We start from the raw sequence: 15677 nt of genomic DNA on the forward strand, positions 1-15677 counted from the left end.
TAGGCACTCTAATGTATTTGTCCTCTTGCTCAGTTGTGTACTGGGGCATCCCACTCCTCTTTCTATTCTGGTTAGAGCCAGTTTGCGCTGTACTGTGAAGGGAGTAGTACACAGCGTTGTACGAGATCTTCAGTTTCTTGGCAATTTCTCGCATGGAATAGCCTTCATTTCTCAAAACAAGAATAGACTGACGAGTTTCAGAAGAAAGTTATTTGTTTCTGGCCATTTTGAGCCTGTAATCGAACTCACAATTGCTGATGCTCCAGATACTCAACTAGTCTCAAGAAGGCCAGTTTTATTGCTTCTTTAATCAGCACAACAGTTTCCAGCTGTGCTAACATAATTGCAAAAGGGTTTTCTAATGATCAATTAGCCTTTTAAAATGATACACTTGGATTAGCAAACACAACGTGCCATTGGAACACAGGACTGATGGTTGCTGATAATGGACCTCTGTACGCCTATGTAGATATTCCATTACAAATCAGCTGTTTCCAGCTACAATAGCCATTTACAACATTAACAATGTCTACACTGTATTTCTGATCAATTTTATGTTATTTTAATGGACAAAAAAATTGCTTTTCTTTTGAAAACAAGGACATTTCTAAGTGACCCCAAACTTTTGAACGGTAGTGTATATGCCAATTATTTGATGGTCCGACCGCATTCTGTCCCATATCAACTCTTTTTATACTTTGGTGCCAGCGAGAATTACATAAGAAAGTAGTCAAGACGACTAGCTTGATTGAGCCTCCGCCATGTATATCTCACTAGGTCAGGATATTAAAGCCTCCATATATCTACTAGTTCCAATATATATCCATGACATTCATGATTTCCTTAAGTGCATGAGGGTGATAGTTTGTATTGTGCTTTCCTTTACGGTCCATTGAGGTATTTAAAACCGTATTATAATCTTCCACCATAATAATAGAGTCTTGTAGGTTTGATAATTGATTATATATATTTTCAAAGAAGTGTGGATCATCATTATTTGGACAGTATAGATTAATGAGCCATATCTGTATATGGTCCAATAACATATTTAAAATCATCCATATACCTTGCGGATCTGTTTGGACAATTTGCACATTCGGATCAAAATTATTGTTCATTAATATCATCACCCCTTTTGAGTTTCTTAGCCCATGGGAGAAGTATATTTCACCCATCCTCCCCCCCCTTTTAGCCAGGTAAATATTGATCGTCATTACAATTATAACTGGCTATACTTATTTCACCAGAGAAGACTCGATGTTGTAATCGCTGCCAAAAGTGCTTCAACAAACTACTGAGTAAAGGGTCTGAATACTTACAGTACCAGTCAAAAGTTTGGACACACCTACTCATTCCAGGGTTTTTCTTTATTTTTACAATTTCCTACACCCGGACAGCTGATGAAACTGAGGAGTATTTCTGTCTGTAATAAAGCCCTTTTGCCTATGCCCTCCCAGGTCCACACATGGCTGCGCCCCTGCCCAGTCATGTGAAATCTATAGATTAGGGCCTAATGAATTTATTTCAATTGACTGATTTCCTTATATTAACTATAACAAAGTAAAATCGTTGAAATTGTTGCATGTTGCGTTTATATTTTTGTTCAGTATATATTACTGGCACAGTCCAATTTCATCTTTATGTTATGTATGAAAGATACAATAACACAGGACACAAGATTGTGTTATATTAGCCCAAATATTGAGTCGTTTCATTTTACCACCCAAGGGTAAAGTATGCAGCCGGCTATACATGTATCCCCTGTGGACCGACCAGTTTATATATAAAACTTTCTCCATTCAGCTGAAACAAGATTAAACGACTATTGCCATCTGCCGGTGTTTGGTTTAGTGTTTTACACTATATGGCCAATAGTATGTGGACACCTGCTCGTAGAACATCTCTTTCCAAAATCATGGACATTAATATGGAGTTGGTCCCCCCTTTCATGCTATAAAAGCCTCCACTCTTCTGGGAAGGCTTTCCACTAGCTGTTGGAACATTGCTGCGGGGACTTGCTTCCATTCAGCCACAAGAGCATTTGTGAGGTCGGGCACTGATTTTGGGCGATTAGGCCTGGCTCGCAGTCAGCGTTCCAATTCATCCCAAAGGTGTTCGATGGGGTTGTGCAGGCCAGTCAAGTTCTTCCACACAGATCTCGACAAACCATTTCTGTATGGACCTCGCTTTGTGCACGGGGGCATTGTCATGCTGAAATAGAAAAGGTCCTTCCCCAAACTGTTGCCACAAAATTGGAAGCACAGAATCGTCTAGACATTATATGCTGTAGCGTTCAGATTTCCTTTCACTGGAAGGGGCCTAGCCCGAACCATGAAAAACAGCCCCAGACCATTATTCCTCCTCAAACTTTACAGTTAGCGCTATGCATTCGGGCAGGTAGCGGTCTCCTGGCATCAGCCAAAGACAGATTTGTGGTGAAGCGTGATTCATCACTCCAGGAATGCGTTTCCACTGCTCCAGAGTCCAATGGCGGCGAGCTTTACACCACTCCAGCTGAAGCTTGGCATTACGCATGGTGATCTTAGGCTTCCCGCTTCGCAGCTGAGCGGTTGTTGCTCCTAGAAGTTTCCACTTCACAATAACAGCACTTACAGTTGACCGGGGAAGCTCTAGCAGGGCAGAAATTTGACAAACTGACTTGTTGGAAAGATGGCATCTTATGACTGTGCCATGTTGAAAGTCACTCAGCTCTTCAGTAAGGCCGTTCTACTGCCAATGTTTGTCTATGGAGATTGTATGGCTGTGTGCTCGATTGTATACACCTGTCAGCAACGGGTGTGGCTGAAATAGCCAAATCCACTAATTTCAAGGGGTGTCCACATACTTTTGTATATGTTCCACACAATAACACCAATCATCAAAATGTATCACCCCCCACCTTATTTTACAACAGGCTACGTTACAGCTTTGTGTTCAATCGTTGATATATTACTGAACTCATAGTATTGGCTTAATTGAGCTTTTATACACTATTATAATAATTTGGGACTGGAGTAGATTGTGCCCGGAACCAGTAGCTAGTAGGAACTGTCTGTGCTCAGCAGTGTTTCCACTCGAACAGTAAGATAATGAGTACACCACGGTCACACTGACCTGTCGATACAGAACAGAAATATAAATGTAAAAAACAGATAGTTCATCCAATAACATGTATTCAAAGAAGTTTGGACGGCTCATCTTAGGGTTTTGTACCCGCTGTTCAACAAGTGGGGTGAATGGCACTTCGACTTCAGCTCGGCCTGCAGTCAGCTGGACTTCAGTATGTAAACATGGCACGCATTTGCTGCAAAGAAACCACTACTAAAGGACACCAATAAGAAGAAGAGACTTGCTTGGGCCAAGAAACACGAGCAATGGACATTAGGCCGGTGGAAATCTGTCCTTTGATCTGATGAGTCCAAATTTGAGATTTTTGGTTCCAACCGCTGTGTCTTTGTGAGACGCAGAGTAGGTGAACGGATGATCTCCACATGTGTGGTTCCCACCGTGAAGCATGGAGGAGGAGCTGTGATGGTGTGGGGGTGCTTTGCTGGTGACACTGTCTGTGATTTATTTAGAATTCAAGGCACACTTAACCAACATGGCTACCACAGCATGGCTGCAGCGATATGCCATGCCATCTGGGACTATCATTTGTTTTTCAACAGGACAATGACCCAAAACACACCTCCAGGCTGTGTAAGGGCTATTTGACCAAGGAGAGTGATATATTTTGATTTGTTTAACACTTCTTTGGTTACTACATGATTCCATATGTGTTATTTAATAGTTTTGATGTCTTCACTATTATTCTACAATGTAAAAAATAGTAAAGAAATAAAGAAAAACCATTGAATGAGTAGGTGTGTCCAAACTTTTGACTGGTAGTGTCTATAAAAAAAATATTGTGTATGTTAATTTCCACAACTAACGAGTAATATGTGTAATAATGTAGGCAGTTAATGCTAAGGATTGTTACCTATAACCAGGATTGCCATTACAAAAAGTACATTTTTGGCAAGCAATTAATATTTTAGCAAACAAATATTGTGATTCATCCTATATTGTCCCTAATATCATTACCCCATAGCAACAGATGTGGGATACATACACACATACTCATACACACTCAACCCTTTCCCCCACAAAAAAACCACAAGCTCAGATGTTCAGCAGTTGTTCCATCCCCGAGCCCAATTTAAGAAAGGACTTGATGTGCGAATGTATATACGGTTGCAGCTGTTTGAGAAGGCATGCAAAATTTTGCAAAAATTGGGAGATACACCCCCTTCCCCTGAAACATACACACGCTGGTCCCCTGTTGTGAACATTTTCCCAAGCATCTCTGTGCAGTCAGACCTTTTATTATTTTGTGCTACCAGGGCCACAATAATTTGCCCCATCTCTGATTGTCTGAGTGTGACCCCCTCCCCATGGGTTACTGCAGCTAGTGTTGCCAGCACTGCCACTACCTGGGTGGGGGCACCTGTTAAGATAATTTATTAACTAACTATTTTAGTGTCTCTGTGCGTCTCCCAAAAGGTTGTAAGGCTTTTGGATCAAGAAACGGACAGAGTCCCGGTCTGCATAGTCAGGCCTTTATTCATTGAGAATTCTGTTATCACAATTTCAGAGTCCATCTTTTATACTCACACGACATACAAAAATCCCACCCCTTTTAGGCGGGCTGTTTTCCTCTGCTCTCCTAACCATCAGGTCACACACACATGTTCTTATCATAGGCTGCATTCCTTATTTATCGCCGTCCTCACTATATCCTGAAACCTTTTCATACTCTCCTTTCAAGCCTAACAGTTTCTCTCCTCCCTAAATTGGGAGGCCTCTTTATCTTGGTTTCTCAGTTATTTTATTTTATTTTTGGTCATTTAGCAGACGCTCTTATCCAGAGTGACTTACAGTTGTCTGTAGACAGTTCTCCTTGTCCTTTGTTGTCTGGTCTAACTCTTACTCACATTGCTAAATAGTAGCTCAATGTCATAGTCTTTACTGGTCCTACACTCACACATTCTAACACATTTCACACAGTTTCAGGGTGTAATAATTAGTCATTAATAATGATTCTATCAGCACCCCACCGGAATCCCCACCGGCTAGGTACAAGGTCGTCAAGGTTCTCATTAGCAGCTTTGAGAAATACCTTGTATCTTATGCTCACCCATCAGGGGGCTTTGGCTTTGTAGGACCAACCCTGCCAGGCATACAGCGGTGCTGCTTTAGTGGGTCTCAGACCGCATTTATCTTTCTGTTTTGGCTGCGTATAGGCTACTTAAAGTAGGCCTATAAAACAGATGAGGACTTCTCCTTAGTGTGTGGGTCGCTCAGGTGGGTGTCTAGGGTATAGGGTTGGGGACAGTTCCATCATGATAGGACAATAAATAAACTATATTTATCATTTAAACATGTATATCCCATATCATAAAGTGTGAAAGCTCTCGCTCACAACCCCTGCTCGCAGACACACATGGGCTCTGGGATTTACAATCATTTTCCTTTGTCACTCACTTAACTCCACACTTTTCCAAACACAAAAACACACACCCCACCTTCCATCACAATACACCTGCACATACCCACATAATGTGCCTACTATGTCCTCTGTTTGCTGTGTTTTTATCCCAACCATGTTGATTCTGAGTGCGTTTGTGTTCCAGTTCCTTATATTTGAAGATGTATTATTTAGCTAATTATCCTTTCTTCTAATGCTGTCTTATCTATTTATGAAATACTATAAATAGAAAGTAAAATACTAATTATTTTACAACATTCCCTATCTTGAATGGTACTCCATACATTTACCCTGACACCCAAAAGTACTCGTTACATTTTGAATGCTTAGCAGGACAGGAAAATGGTCCAATTCACGCACTTATCAAGAGAACATCCCTGGTCATCCCAACTGCCTCTGATCTCGTGGACTCACTAAACACAAATGCTTGATTTGTAAATGATGTCTAAGGTGTGCCCCTGGCTATCCGTAAATTTAAAAAACAAGAAAATCGTGCCATCTGGTTTGCTTAATATAAGGAATTTGAAATGATTTATACTTTAACATTTACTTTTGATATTGAAGTATATTTAAAACCCAATACTTTTAGACTTTTCCTCAAGTAGTATTTTACTGGGTCACTTTCACTTTTACTTGAGTCATTTTCTATTAAGCTATCTTTAATTTTACTCAAGTATATTAATTTGGTTCTTTTTCCACCACTGGCTTTTAGGGCTCCTTTGTCCCTACTGGTTCACCTATGCATTGCTTGATGCAATCTACATTATATGTAATATCTGATCAAGTGGAAATGTGATGTACAACATAGTGAAATGAAGAAGAAGGTTACAAGACCTTATATAAGTCTTTGCATAGAGTTTGCCATCTGGTGCACACTAAGTAGGGTGTGCATGTGTGTACTATATGTACATCTGTAATTGGGATAACAGGAGGGACTGATACCAGAGCCATGTTCCTTCCCCTCCCTGTCACAAGGTGGAGCTATAACTTATGTCTATTCGATACTTAGCCTGCCACCACAGATCGAACAATGAGCCAGATAATTCACTAGAAGTGTGAAGCATCCCGTTGGCGTTTCCACTTACTACCAAATATGGTGACGAGAGTAAGCCCAGTAGCCAGCAGTGGGAGAAGATTGAGCGAGATGGATTTTGGTTCATTTTCTCATCGATGAAACATTTGATCTCAATAGAGTTTTCTGTTCCCAAAACTAGAATCTATTACAAACAGAGTGGACTGTAAAATGCAAAAAAATGGCATTGTTTAGAAGGAGTTCAAGGGCAAATTAAGTTATTGCACACGCACACTTCACAGAGTAGGAGTTCCCTAACGGAAATATGCAAATACATGCTAGAACACGCCAACAGGATCTTGCTATCTCGTGCTTGGCTCTGCCCCCTACTTGCTTGTTCTGCCCACTATTACTAATTTGTTCCCATTGGAAACGACAGGCTGTGGTCTATCTTGGGTTCGTTATAAAAAATCGTGGCATGAGATCACAGAGACATTTTGAATTAATCTTTCACCTTCAGTTAACAGGACAAGAGTAATGAATGTATTGTGATGATTAACAGTCAGCTCTCTAGATAAAAAAAGATTGAGCTGTCTAGAAAAGGATCTGAGGGAAAATTTGCTTCAGGGGCTAAACCAGACAAACCTGAGATCAACCTGAGATAAACCTGAGATCAAATCATAACTATTTAAAGGATTTCAATACCATTAAACAATTCCCTTAGTTATAACAACTCAAGCTCTACACAACAAGGATGGAAGACAAATGCCAATCTTCACTAAACCAGACATTGAACCTAATATACAGTACATGCACTTTATGATAAACAGCACACTCTCACAGACCAGAGGCATATCTCTGTCACAGAGCAGCCTTCAGCTCCATGTTGTCATAGCAACATCAATCACGCTGTAACCCATGCTGCTATCCCCAGCTGGCCAAACAGAGCAACAAGCAGCCCCATAGTCCTGCACAGCCATAAATCATGTAATCAACAGTCTAAACATAGCCTGCGAGAGGGAGGGGGAAAGAGGAGAGAGAGTAAAGGAGGTGGTGATGGGGGAAAAAGAGAGAGAGCGAGAGAAAGGGAGTGGAAATGAGAGTTATATGAATTACCCTTACTCTACAGCTGCAGACCAATATTATGGAACCCCCCCCTCCAATTCATGGCTCTGGTTCTGAATGAGATTCACAAGATCTGATGCACAGAAACGTGATGCTGACTGATTTCTCACCTTGTAAATATTGCAGAAAAGAGCTTGATGAGCAAATATGCACTCCCTCCTCTTTTCTTTGACATTCATGCTCAGAAACAAATGCTTTTAGATGTGTCATTCATCAGACTACCTCTACCTGGGGCCCAACCAGGAAAGGCTCAGCCTGCGTCCAAAATGGCACCCTATTCCTTACATAGTGCACTACTTTGTCCAGAGCCCTATGGGCCCTGGTCCAAAGTAGAGCACTATATCAGGAATGGGGTGCCATTTGGAATGCAGCATCAGTGACTTCCCAGCAGAAGCCTCACCAGAACAGATGCCCAGCAGTAACTCACCAATAATGTAACGTCACATGAGGTGGATATACTGTAAGTTAATCAGTAATGTAACTGTGGATGACCACTTGGGAATAGTGAGTGACCTTAGCCGGTTAAAATTAATTCCCTACCCCTCCCCTTGGCCCTAACCCTTCAATCTTTGCAGATATGTAAGGTGGAAGCAATATGGTGGAAACTTTACCACTACACTGCTTATACACTACATGACCAAAGGTATGTGGACACCTGCTCGTCGAACATCTCATTCCAAGATAATGGCCATTAAATGTGGAGTTGGTCCCCCTTTGCTGCTATAACAGCCTTCACTCTTCTGGGAAGGCTTTCCACTAAATGTTAGTACATTGCTGCGGGGACTTGCTTCCATTCAGCCACAAGAGCATTAGTGAGGTCAGGCACTGATGTTGGGCGATTAGGCCTGGCTCGCAGTTGGCGTTCCAATTCATCCCAAAGGTGTTTGATGGGGTTGAGGTCAGGGCTCTGTGCAGGCCAGTCAAGTTCTTCCACACTAATCTCGGCAAACCATTTCTGTATGGTCCTCGCTTTGTGCACAGGGCATTATCATGCTGAAAGTTGGAAGCACAGAATCGTCTAGAATGTCATTGTATGCTGTATAGCATTAATATTTCTCTTCACTGGAAATAAGGGGCCTAGCCCGAACTATGAAAAACAGCCCCAGACCATTATTCCTCCTCCACCATACTTTACAGTTGGCACTATGCATTGGGGCAGGTAGCGTTCTCCTGGCATCCGCCAAACCCAGATTCGTCCGTCGGACTGCCAGATGGTGAAGTGTGATTCATCTCTCCAGAGAACGGATTTCCACTGCTCCAGAGTCCAATGGCGGCGAGCTTTACACCACTCCAGCCGACGCTTTGCATTGCGCATGGTGATCTTGTGTGCGGCTGCTCGGCCATGTAAACCCTTTTTATGAAGCTCCTGATGAACAGTTCATGTGCTGACGGTGTTTTCAGAGGCAGTTTGGAACTCGGTAGTGAGTGTTACAACCGAGGACAGACGATTCAGCTCTCGGCGATCCCGTTCTGTGAGCTTGTGTGGCCTACCGCTTCGCGGCTGAGCCGTTGTTGCTCCTAGACGTTTCCACTACACAATAACAGTACTTACAGTTGACCGGGGAAGCTCTAGCCAGGCAGAAATTTGACGAACTGACTTGTTGGAAAGGTGGCATCCTATGACGGTGCCACGTTGAAATTCACTGAGCTCTTCAGTAAGGCCATTCTACTGACAATGTTTGTCTGTGGAGATTGCATGGTTGTGTGCTCGATTTTATACACCTGTCAGCAACGGGGGTGGCTGAAATAGCTGAATTCACTAATTTGAATATATAGTGTACCTATTTAGACTCTTCAGACATGCTAACATCAAGGGTTAAGGACCAAGGGGGAGGGTAGGGTGCAATTTGGGACCGGCTGTGACATATACGGAGTCACCAATGTAGCTGTGGGTATATTAATTGACTGAGTCACCAGTAGAGGTGCTCCTCCACCATCTTGGTGACAGCCCGGGACACGGCTCTCTCCTGGGGACTGAGGTTCTTGTTGAGGTTGACGCCCAGCTTCTCTTCCAGGAAGTCAATGATGAACTCTGACCCCGACACCTGCTGCCGGTTATACTCAATCCATGGCATCTTGCCCTGCGGAGAGAGCTTCCCATCAAAGTAGTTCTGCAAGAGGGAGAACATAATGGGATTCAGCACTGGGAGATTGACACACTGTTATGATGTCATTTCACAGTGTCATAGGAACAAGGTAGATTTAGTAGATAAGTGACTTGGCGCCGCACAGTCTGAATAACAAGGATTCCATTATGTCAAGGGAGCTTACTGGTGGTTTATCTTAGAATGATTGATAGATAGTAATATACTGACTTGGGTACAGGGTAATACCATCAAAGAAGGGAGTGCCAAATGATGGTTAACAGATGTTGTTCAAGAAACGTGTCACATGAGGTATATAAACTGAGAGGTTTTCTTTGTTCAGTTAGTTCGAATGGCAAGAGGCGAAGCACATGTCTTTTTGTTCTGCAAACCACGGTACCTATTACATATTTGAATGAACTCTCCATCTAAGTGTTAAATATCTTCTTGCATCATGAATTACTTGATACCCGAGGAAATCATCATAAAACGCACTCTAGTTGTATCTGAATATGTAGGACTGGTTTCCCAGACTCAGATTAATCCCTGGACATAAAAAACATGCAGGAGAATTTCCATTTAAAGTGCTTTTTAGTCCAGGAATGTAGGCTTAATCTGTGTACAGGAAACCAGTTCTACTTTTTAAAAGTTATACTTTATCTTACACAGACTATTGTACCTGGTAGGGCAGGTCCACCATGCGTAGGTAGGTCTCCATCTTGAGGCAGAATGGTGAGAGGCTGGGGACCCCAGTGTTTGGCCTGGAGAACTGGTGGAGGATGATGGCATCTTTAGAGTCCAATTCCTGCTCCTTCCTGGAAAACACCCGGGGAGAAAAAAGGCCATCTGAAAAGGTATGCTATACTGAGGCAACTTCAAAATACACAGGTGGGAGACCCATGAGATATAACACTTGAAAACAATTGTTTTATCTCTATGTGACAGCCACTTTAAAAGTCATCAACGTTTCTGTGACAACAGTACAGCAATTTCCAGGTCAGTTTGTGTTGTGAGAACAATATCATAACTCGCCCTGATTGGAGGAGATCAGATAGGAGAGAGTAGGATTAGTTGCAGCTCTGTTTCCGGCTCTTAGTAATCTCACTGGGAGGGGACGGTCTCACCTGGTGCCTATTATAGCATGGTGTCACAGCAGCGAGAGGAACTATTCTTCCCTTTGCTCTGTGTTACAGAGGGCATTTCCATTTAAAAGGACCGATGAGCACCAACATGTGGAGTTCATAGAAGCATGTCAAATTGTGTCAAATGAAAGCAAAGAGTCTATATTTTTGAGAAATTAAGGCATATATACATTCTGTTACCAAAAACCCACATATCTTTAAGATGTTTCCTAATTTCTCTCCATCATGAGGGAGGATAATGACATTTCACAGAAGTAACAAGTAAAGGTAGTTATAGTGTTTTTACTGATATCAAGTTTGTTTATTAATTATTAAGTAATTAAAACTCGTAATTCTGTTACCAAATCGGTAATGGAATTACTGCAAAATCAGTGATGGAATTACTGCAATTGAATTGGCTACAATGGGAAATCATACTAGTCACAAACCACACTTGGGTCACCTGCTACTGTCCTCCCTTCCACTGGCATACTGTTATGTTCAGCTCATAACTGTGTTTTTCCCTTTCTGTCATCTGGTGGTCAAATCAGAGAGGAAGAGGCAAAGCGAGAGGGTTTACTCAATCAAAATCTGTCCACGATAAGCAGACCGATAAGCAGAACGATAAGCAGAGTGCCTGCCTTCCCGCCTTTGGGACAACGACTCCCACTGTTAGGGCAGAGACAAGACCATCTTGTCATTATATACAGTCTCTCAGGTCGAAGCAAGACTGTGAAAACAGTCCCCTCCCTCTCTCTCTGCTGCTCTCTCTATTTTCTCTCTCGCCAGTTAATGTTACGTCTCCCGGCTCTTAATGACACCTACCACCTACCACCTACCACCTACCACCTACCACCTCTTTCCATTTACTGTAACAAGCATCCTCACCCACTGAGCACCGACTGACACCGGACGTTGAAAAGTAGTTGGCCCTGACCAAATCTGAACCAATCAAAGATGTCTATGTTTCACAAGTTTGGACAGCACAGTACGGTACAGTAGAGCACACTAGAGTACTGTGCTGAACTCTGCTGTGCTGTGCTCCACTGTGATGTCCAAACTTGTGAAACATAGACGTCTATGATTGTTTCAGATTTGGTCTGGTCTGGACCAACCAAATGTGGTCTTGTTTGAGGACGGAGCTCATTACAATAATAACCAGTGTGTAGAATAATACCCAAATATGCAAAAAGATATTGCATATTTCTACATTCGTTTGCCTATTCAGGATACATCACCATGAAGATAATGATATTCATATCCATAATTATCGATTTTTGTATGGTACAGATCATGGACCCATGATGTAATTCCGTTACCGTTATTCTATTACCATATGTAAATCCACTTCACCTACTGTAGTTCAATAACAAACAAAACAATTCTAACTCAAGGTGTCATGTCATAGCTGACACCCCATTCTTTCTGCAGACATTTTTTTAATCTTAATTCTGAGCAGATATTTAACCGTTTTTGGAAAACGTGGTCGCATAAAAAACAGAGGGAAATGTTTCTGTTACCAAACTTTGCATCTGCACAGTTCTTCCAGTAAATGTGTTTTTTTGTGAAATGTTCTGTGTAAATTGTTCAAAGTAGTCCTTGTGCATAGGGTTGTATGGTTTGTCAAACTTTGAAATCAATGTTTTTTGTTGGCATACATTTTAAAGTGAAATATCTGAGTCAAAGCGTAATTCTGTTATCGTTGAATTGCCCTAGAACAACCTGTTCCCTCTCTATATTTAAGTCACCAGTCTCAACACTATATACACAGATGCAATACACACATTTAAGATAATGGGATAGATATTGAGAGGGTAAAATCATCATCATATTACTGGCTCCATGGTATTCAATGGGCCTACAGCAGAAGAAACTCTAGGATTTGTCTGAACTTCCATTTCAAACCTCTACTACCCTTGAAATCAAGGCCTATGAGGCTAATCACGCTTGTGAAAAGCTGATAGAGTCCTCACATTTCCACCCCACAGTTTTTAAATGGTGGGTGTGGGTGACTGACACTGACATATCTTTTGGCTTTAATAATTAAACATAGCCTACAGTACAGGGGCGTGCTGCCTTGCAATTACTCTAGTTCTTACCGAAGTTAATTTGATGAATTATAGCCTACATATCATGTCCATAGAGCAGGAATGGAATCCATCCAAAGTCAGTTACATCAGGCATTTTGTAACACCTTGAAATTCTACTTAAAATGTATGGAAATAAATATGGCATGTATATAAATGATAGCCTACTTTGGCTAATAAAATGTATAGGCTAGGTTTTCGGTACAATGGTCTTGCGCAGGACAGTCCACGACAATAAACAACTCACATTCCCACAAAATGTCGCTGTCCATAGAACCGTGGTGCTGAAACCGTCGAAACAACGTAGGCTACGCCGAAGTCCATTTTTCAATGGTGCTGAAATTCTGGACCATGTAATAGAAACACTATTGTATTTAGGCCTAGATACAGGGAGTTCCTTTGAGAAGAAGCACTCAAAGGGGTGGCATAGAACAACACACTGCAGATTTACTGTCAAAATGTAGTTTTCTATGGTAGAAGCATGACGATGGTAAGCGTATGCAACGTGATACAGCAATGTTTCCAAATTGGGAAATGCAAAGCCAGTCCTCTCAGAGTGTGTGACAGATTATATGGAGCCACTGTTACAGAATGTACCATAGGCCTAAATCCTTGATTGACGATTGTGTGGGGACAGGAGCGCCATTCATTACATTAACAATAGGCCTGGATTAATCTTCCCTCTCAAAGATTAAACCAGACGCATTTCATTCAACAGTAGGCTACACACGTCCGCTTTCACTAAACATAAATCTTAAAATAGCTCACGTAAGAGGTTAGTAAAGGTAATTCTGACACAACTGCTGCAGCGCTAGAGAACTTCATATTTACTCTCAAGTGGCTTGCGGCTGGCACGAGACATTGCATAAGACCTGACGCGTGATTTTCCACATTCCAATATTTTTCCATCTCCTGTCCTTGCCTCCTTGCGGGGAACTGTATCATAAAACAGCTGCACAGTCTAGTCTACAGTGCAGGGAGAGATGATTCCGCGAAAATGTGAAGAAATGTAAACAAACGATAGCAATATTCTGTTTTTCAAAGATCTGTCAAGAGCAGCTGTTCAGAGGTGACAGTAAGTGCGCACCACCAGCCACACACCCCCAGCACATCCCCCAATCATTATTGTGAATATTGTAGATTAGGCCTACGCAAACACAGCCTAAACATCACACAGATACACACATTTCATCATGTGAAGCAATACCCTTGCAGATTGTGTCATCTTTTTGCCATTGTAGCCTACCTGATGGCGAGCAGCTCGTGTAATAGGTAGGCAGCAGCGGCGAGGAGGGCACCACCGGTGATATAGAGGGTCTTCTTCCACCAGGAATCCGACCCCAATCCCGACATGATCCCACCGTAATCCTGTAAAGGGATTGCGACGATATAGCCATAAAGAGAGTGAGGCTCGTCCGAGCCACATAGCCCCAAGGGCAGGCTGTGATTCCGCCCGAGTTCAACCACACACGGTCGGGACGAGGCGAAACCAGCACCCCACATGCTCTCTCAATCACCGCGTGGCGCCTGCGTCCCGCAAACCACTCTCGGCTTCATCAATATGTCACAACAGTCCTATGCGGCATAGCGATATGCTATTTCATCTGCCAAACAGGAGAAATATACATTTTCCGGCCTGATGGTGCCCCCACCCCAGCTCGGCATCCTCCGCCAGCCATCGGAGCCTTTGTCTGTTCCAATGGAAACGAGTGATGTCACCGCGGCAAAACTGGTGGCAGACGATGAGCACTCCCCTAGCATCTGAGCCTCAGTGACAACAAAACCACCACACAAGTTGATTGGGGTAGTATGGGTTTATGATTTGAAATAGTTTATTTTAATTAAAACAGCAAAGGCTTTAATATAGGACAATAGGCCAGGCCTTATTTAATGATTATATTGATTTCTAAATGCCAATTAAATGGATTAAGCAACTATGTTGTTTTCTTGGAGCAATGTTATATTGGCAATTTCACTATTATCTCTTTTACAAAGTCCTGCAATATCTCCATAGCAACATTTACTTGTCCAACTGTATTTGCATGGACCAACCTATATACAGTAGGCTTAGTATTTAGCCATTATTGAATGCAGAACATACTCTTCGATTGGTATAACGACTGGTGCATGTTCAACAACAATTTGCTTGCATAGCAGGTGCATGCTTTTGGCTACTTTAGCTATAGCCGGTTATACTCACTCTGCAGTAACTTCGGAAGTGTAAAAAGGCATTCATCTTCCAGAATACATCCGATCAATGCGCTTTCCGTTGTGATTGTTTGCGAAACAACTTTGCTTGAAAAACGGATCGCGCTTTCGTAAGAATTCTATAATGTAAGGTCAGTTACATCACTGGTACCCCTCAGAGTCTGAGCTAGTGCCAACCAATGATGTATATAAACCCTGGATTGCTGATGATATGTATTGGCCATTGATAGGCTTTGAAGCCACCGGTCGGGCATATTGGCACTCCCCAGTAGGAGCAGTCCTCCATATGAATGAATGGAATTCTACAGTCTTTCAATTGAATGTTAAGAACACAATTCAATGTATTTAAGTATTTTTGTTGTTGTAGTGGGGACAGTAACATTAGTAATCTCTAAAAATTATACTTGAAAGAAAATATGTTTATATTTGTTTTATTTTTATGTTTAGCTCACATAATATAATTGAAAAGTATGCATTAAGGTGTCTGTAATATAATAACCGTGGCAAACACTA

At 42.0% G+C, this 15677-nt stretch overlaps 1 protein-coding gene across 2 annotated transcripts in view; it reads right to left on the reverse strand.

The window, feature by feature from the left end:
- LOC121555962 (failed axon connections homolog) overlaps positions 1 to 15362 on the reverse strand; it is a 32459-nt gene extending 17097 nt beyond the window's left edge. Inside the window, exons 1-4 of one of the 2 annotated variants that reach the window (XM_045216875.1) lie at positions 15157 to 15362; positions 14203 to 14324; positions 10428 to 10563; positions 9579 to 9775 (exon numbers count right to left, since the gene is read on the reverse strand). In XM_045216875.1, the coding sequence (XP_045072810.1) occupies positions 9579 to 9775; positions 10428 to 10563; positions 14203 to 14324; positions 15157 to 15192 (491 nt within the window). In that variant the 5' untranslated portion in view covers positions 15193 to 15362. Of the gene's footprint in view, positions 1 to 9578; positions 9776 to 10427; positions 10564 to 14202; positions 14668 to 15156 lie in introns of those variants that run through there. The other variant, XM_045216874.1, reaches the window with a different exon arrangement.
- Between the last annotated feature and the right edge of the window lie 315 nt (positions 15363 to 15677).

The sequence above is a fragment of the Coregonus clupeaformis genome, unplaced genomic scaffold (assembly GCF_020615455.1).
Source record: "Coregonus clupeaformis isolate EN_2021a unplaced genomic scaffold, ASM2061545v1 scaf0836, whole genome shotgun sequence".
Taxonomy (NCBI): domain Eukaryota; kingdom Metazoa; phylum Chordata; class Actinopteri; order Salmoniformes; family Salmonidae; genus Coregonus; species Coregonus clupeaformis.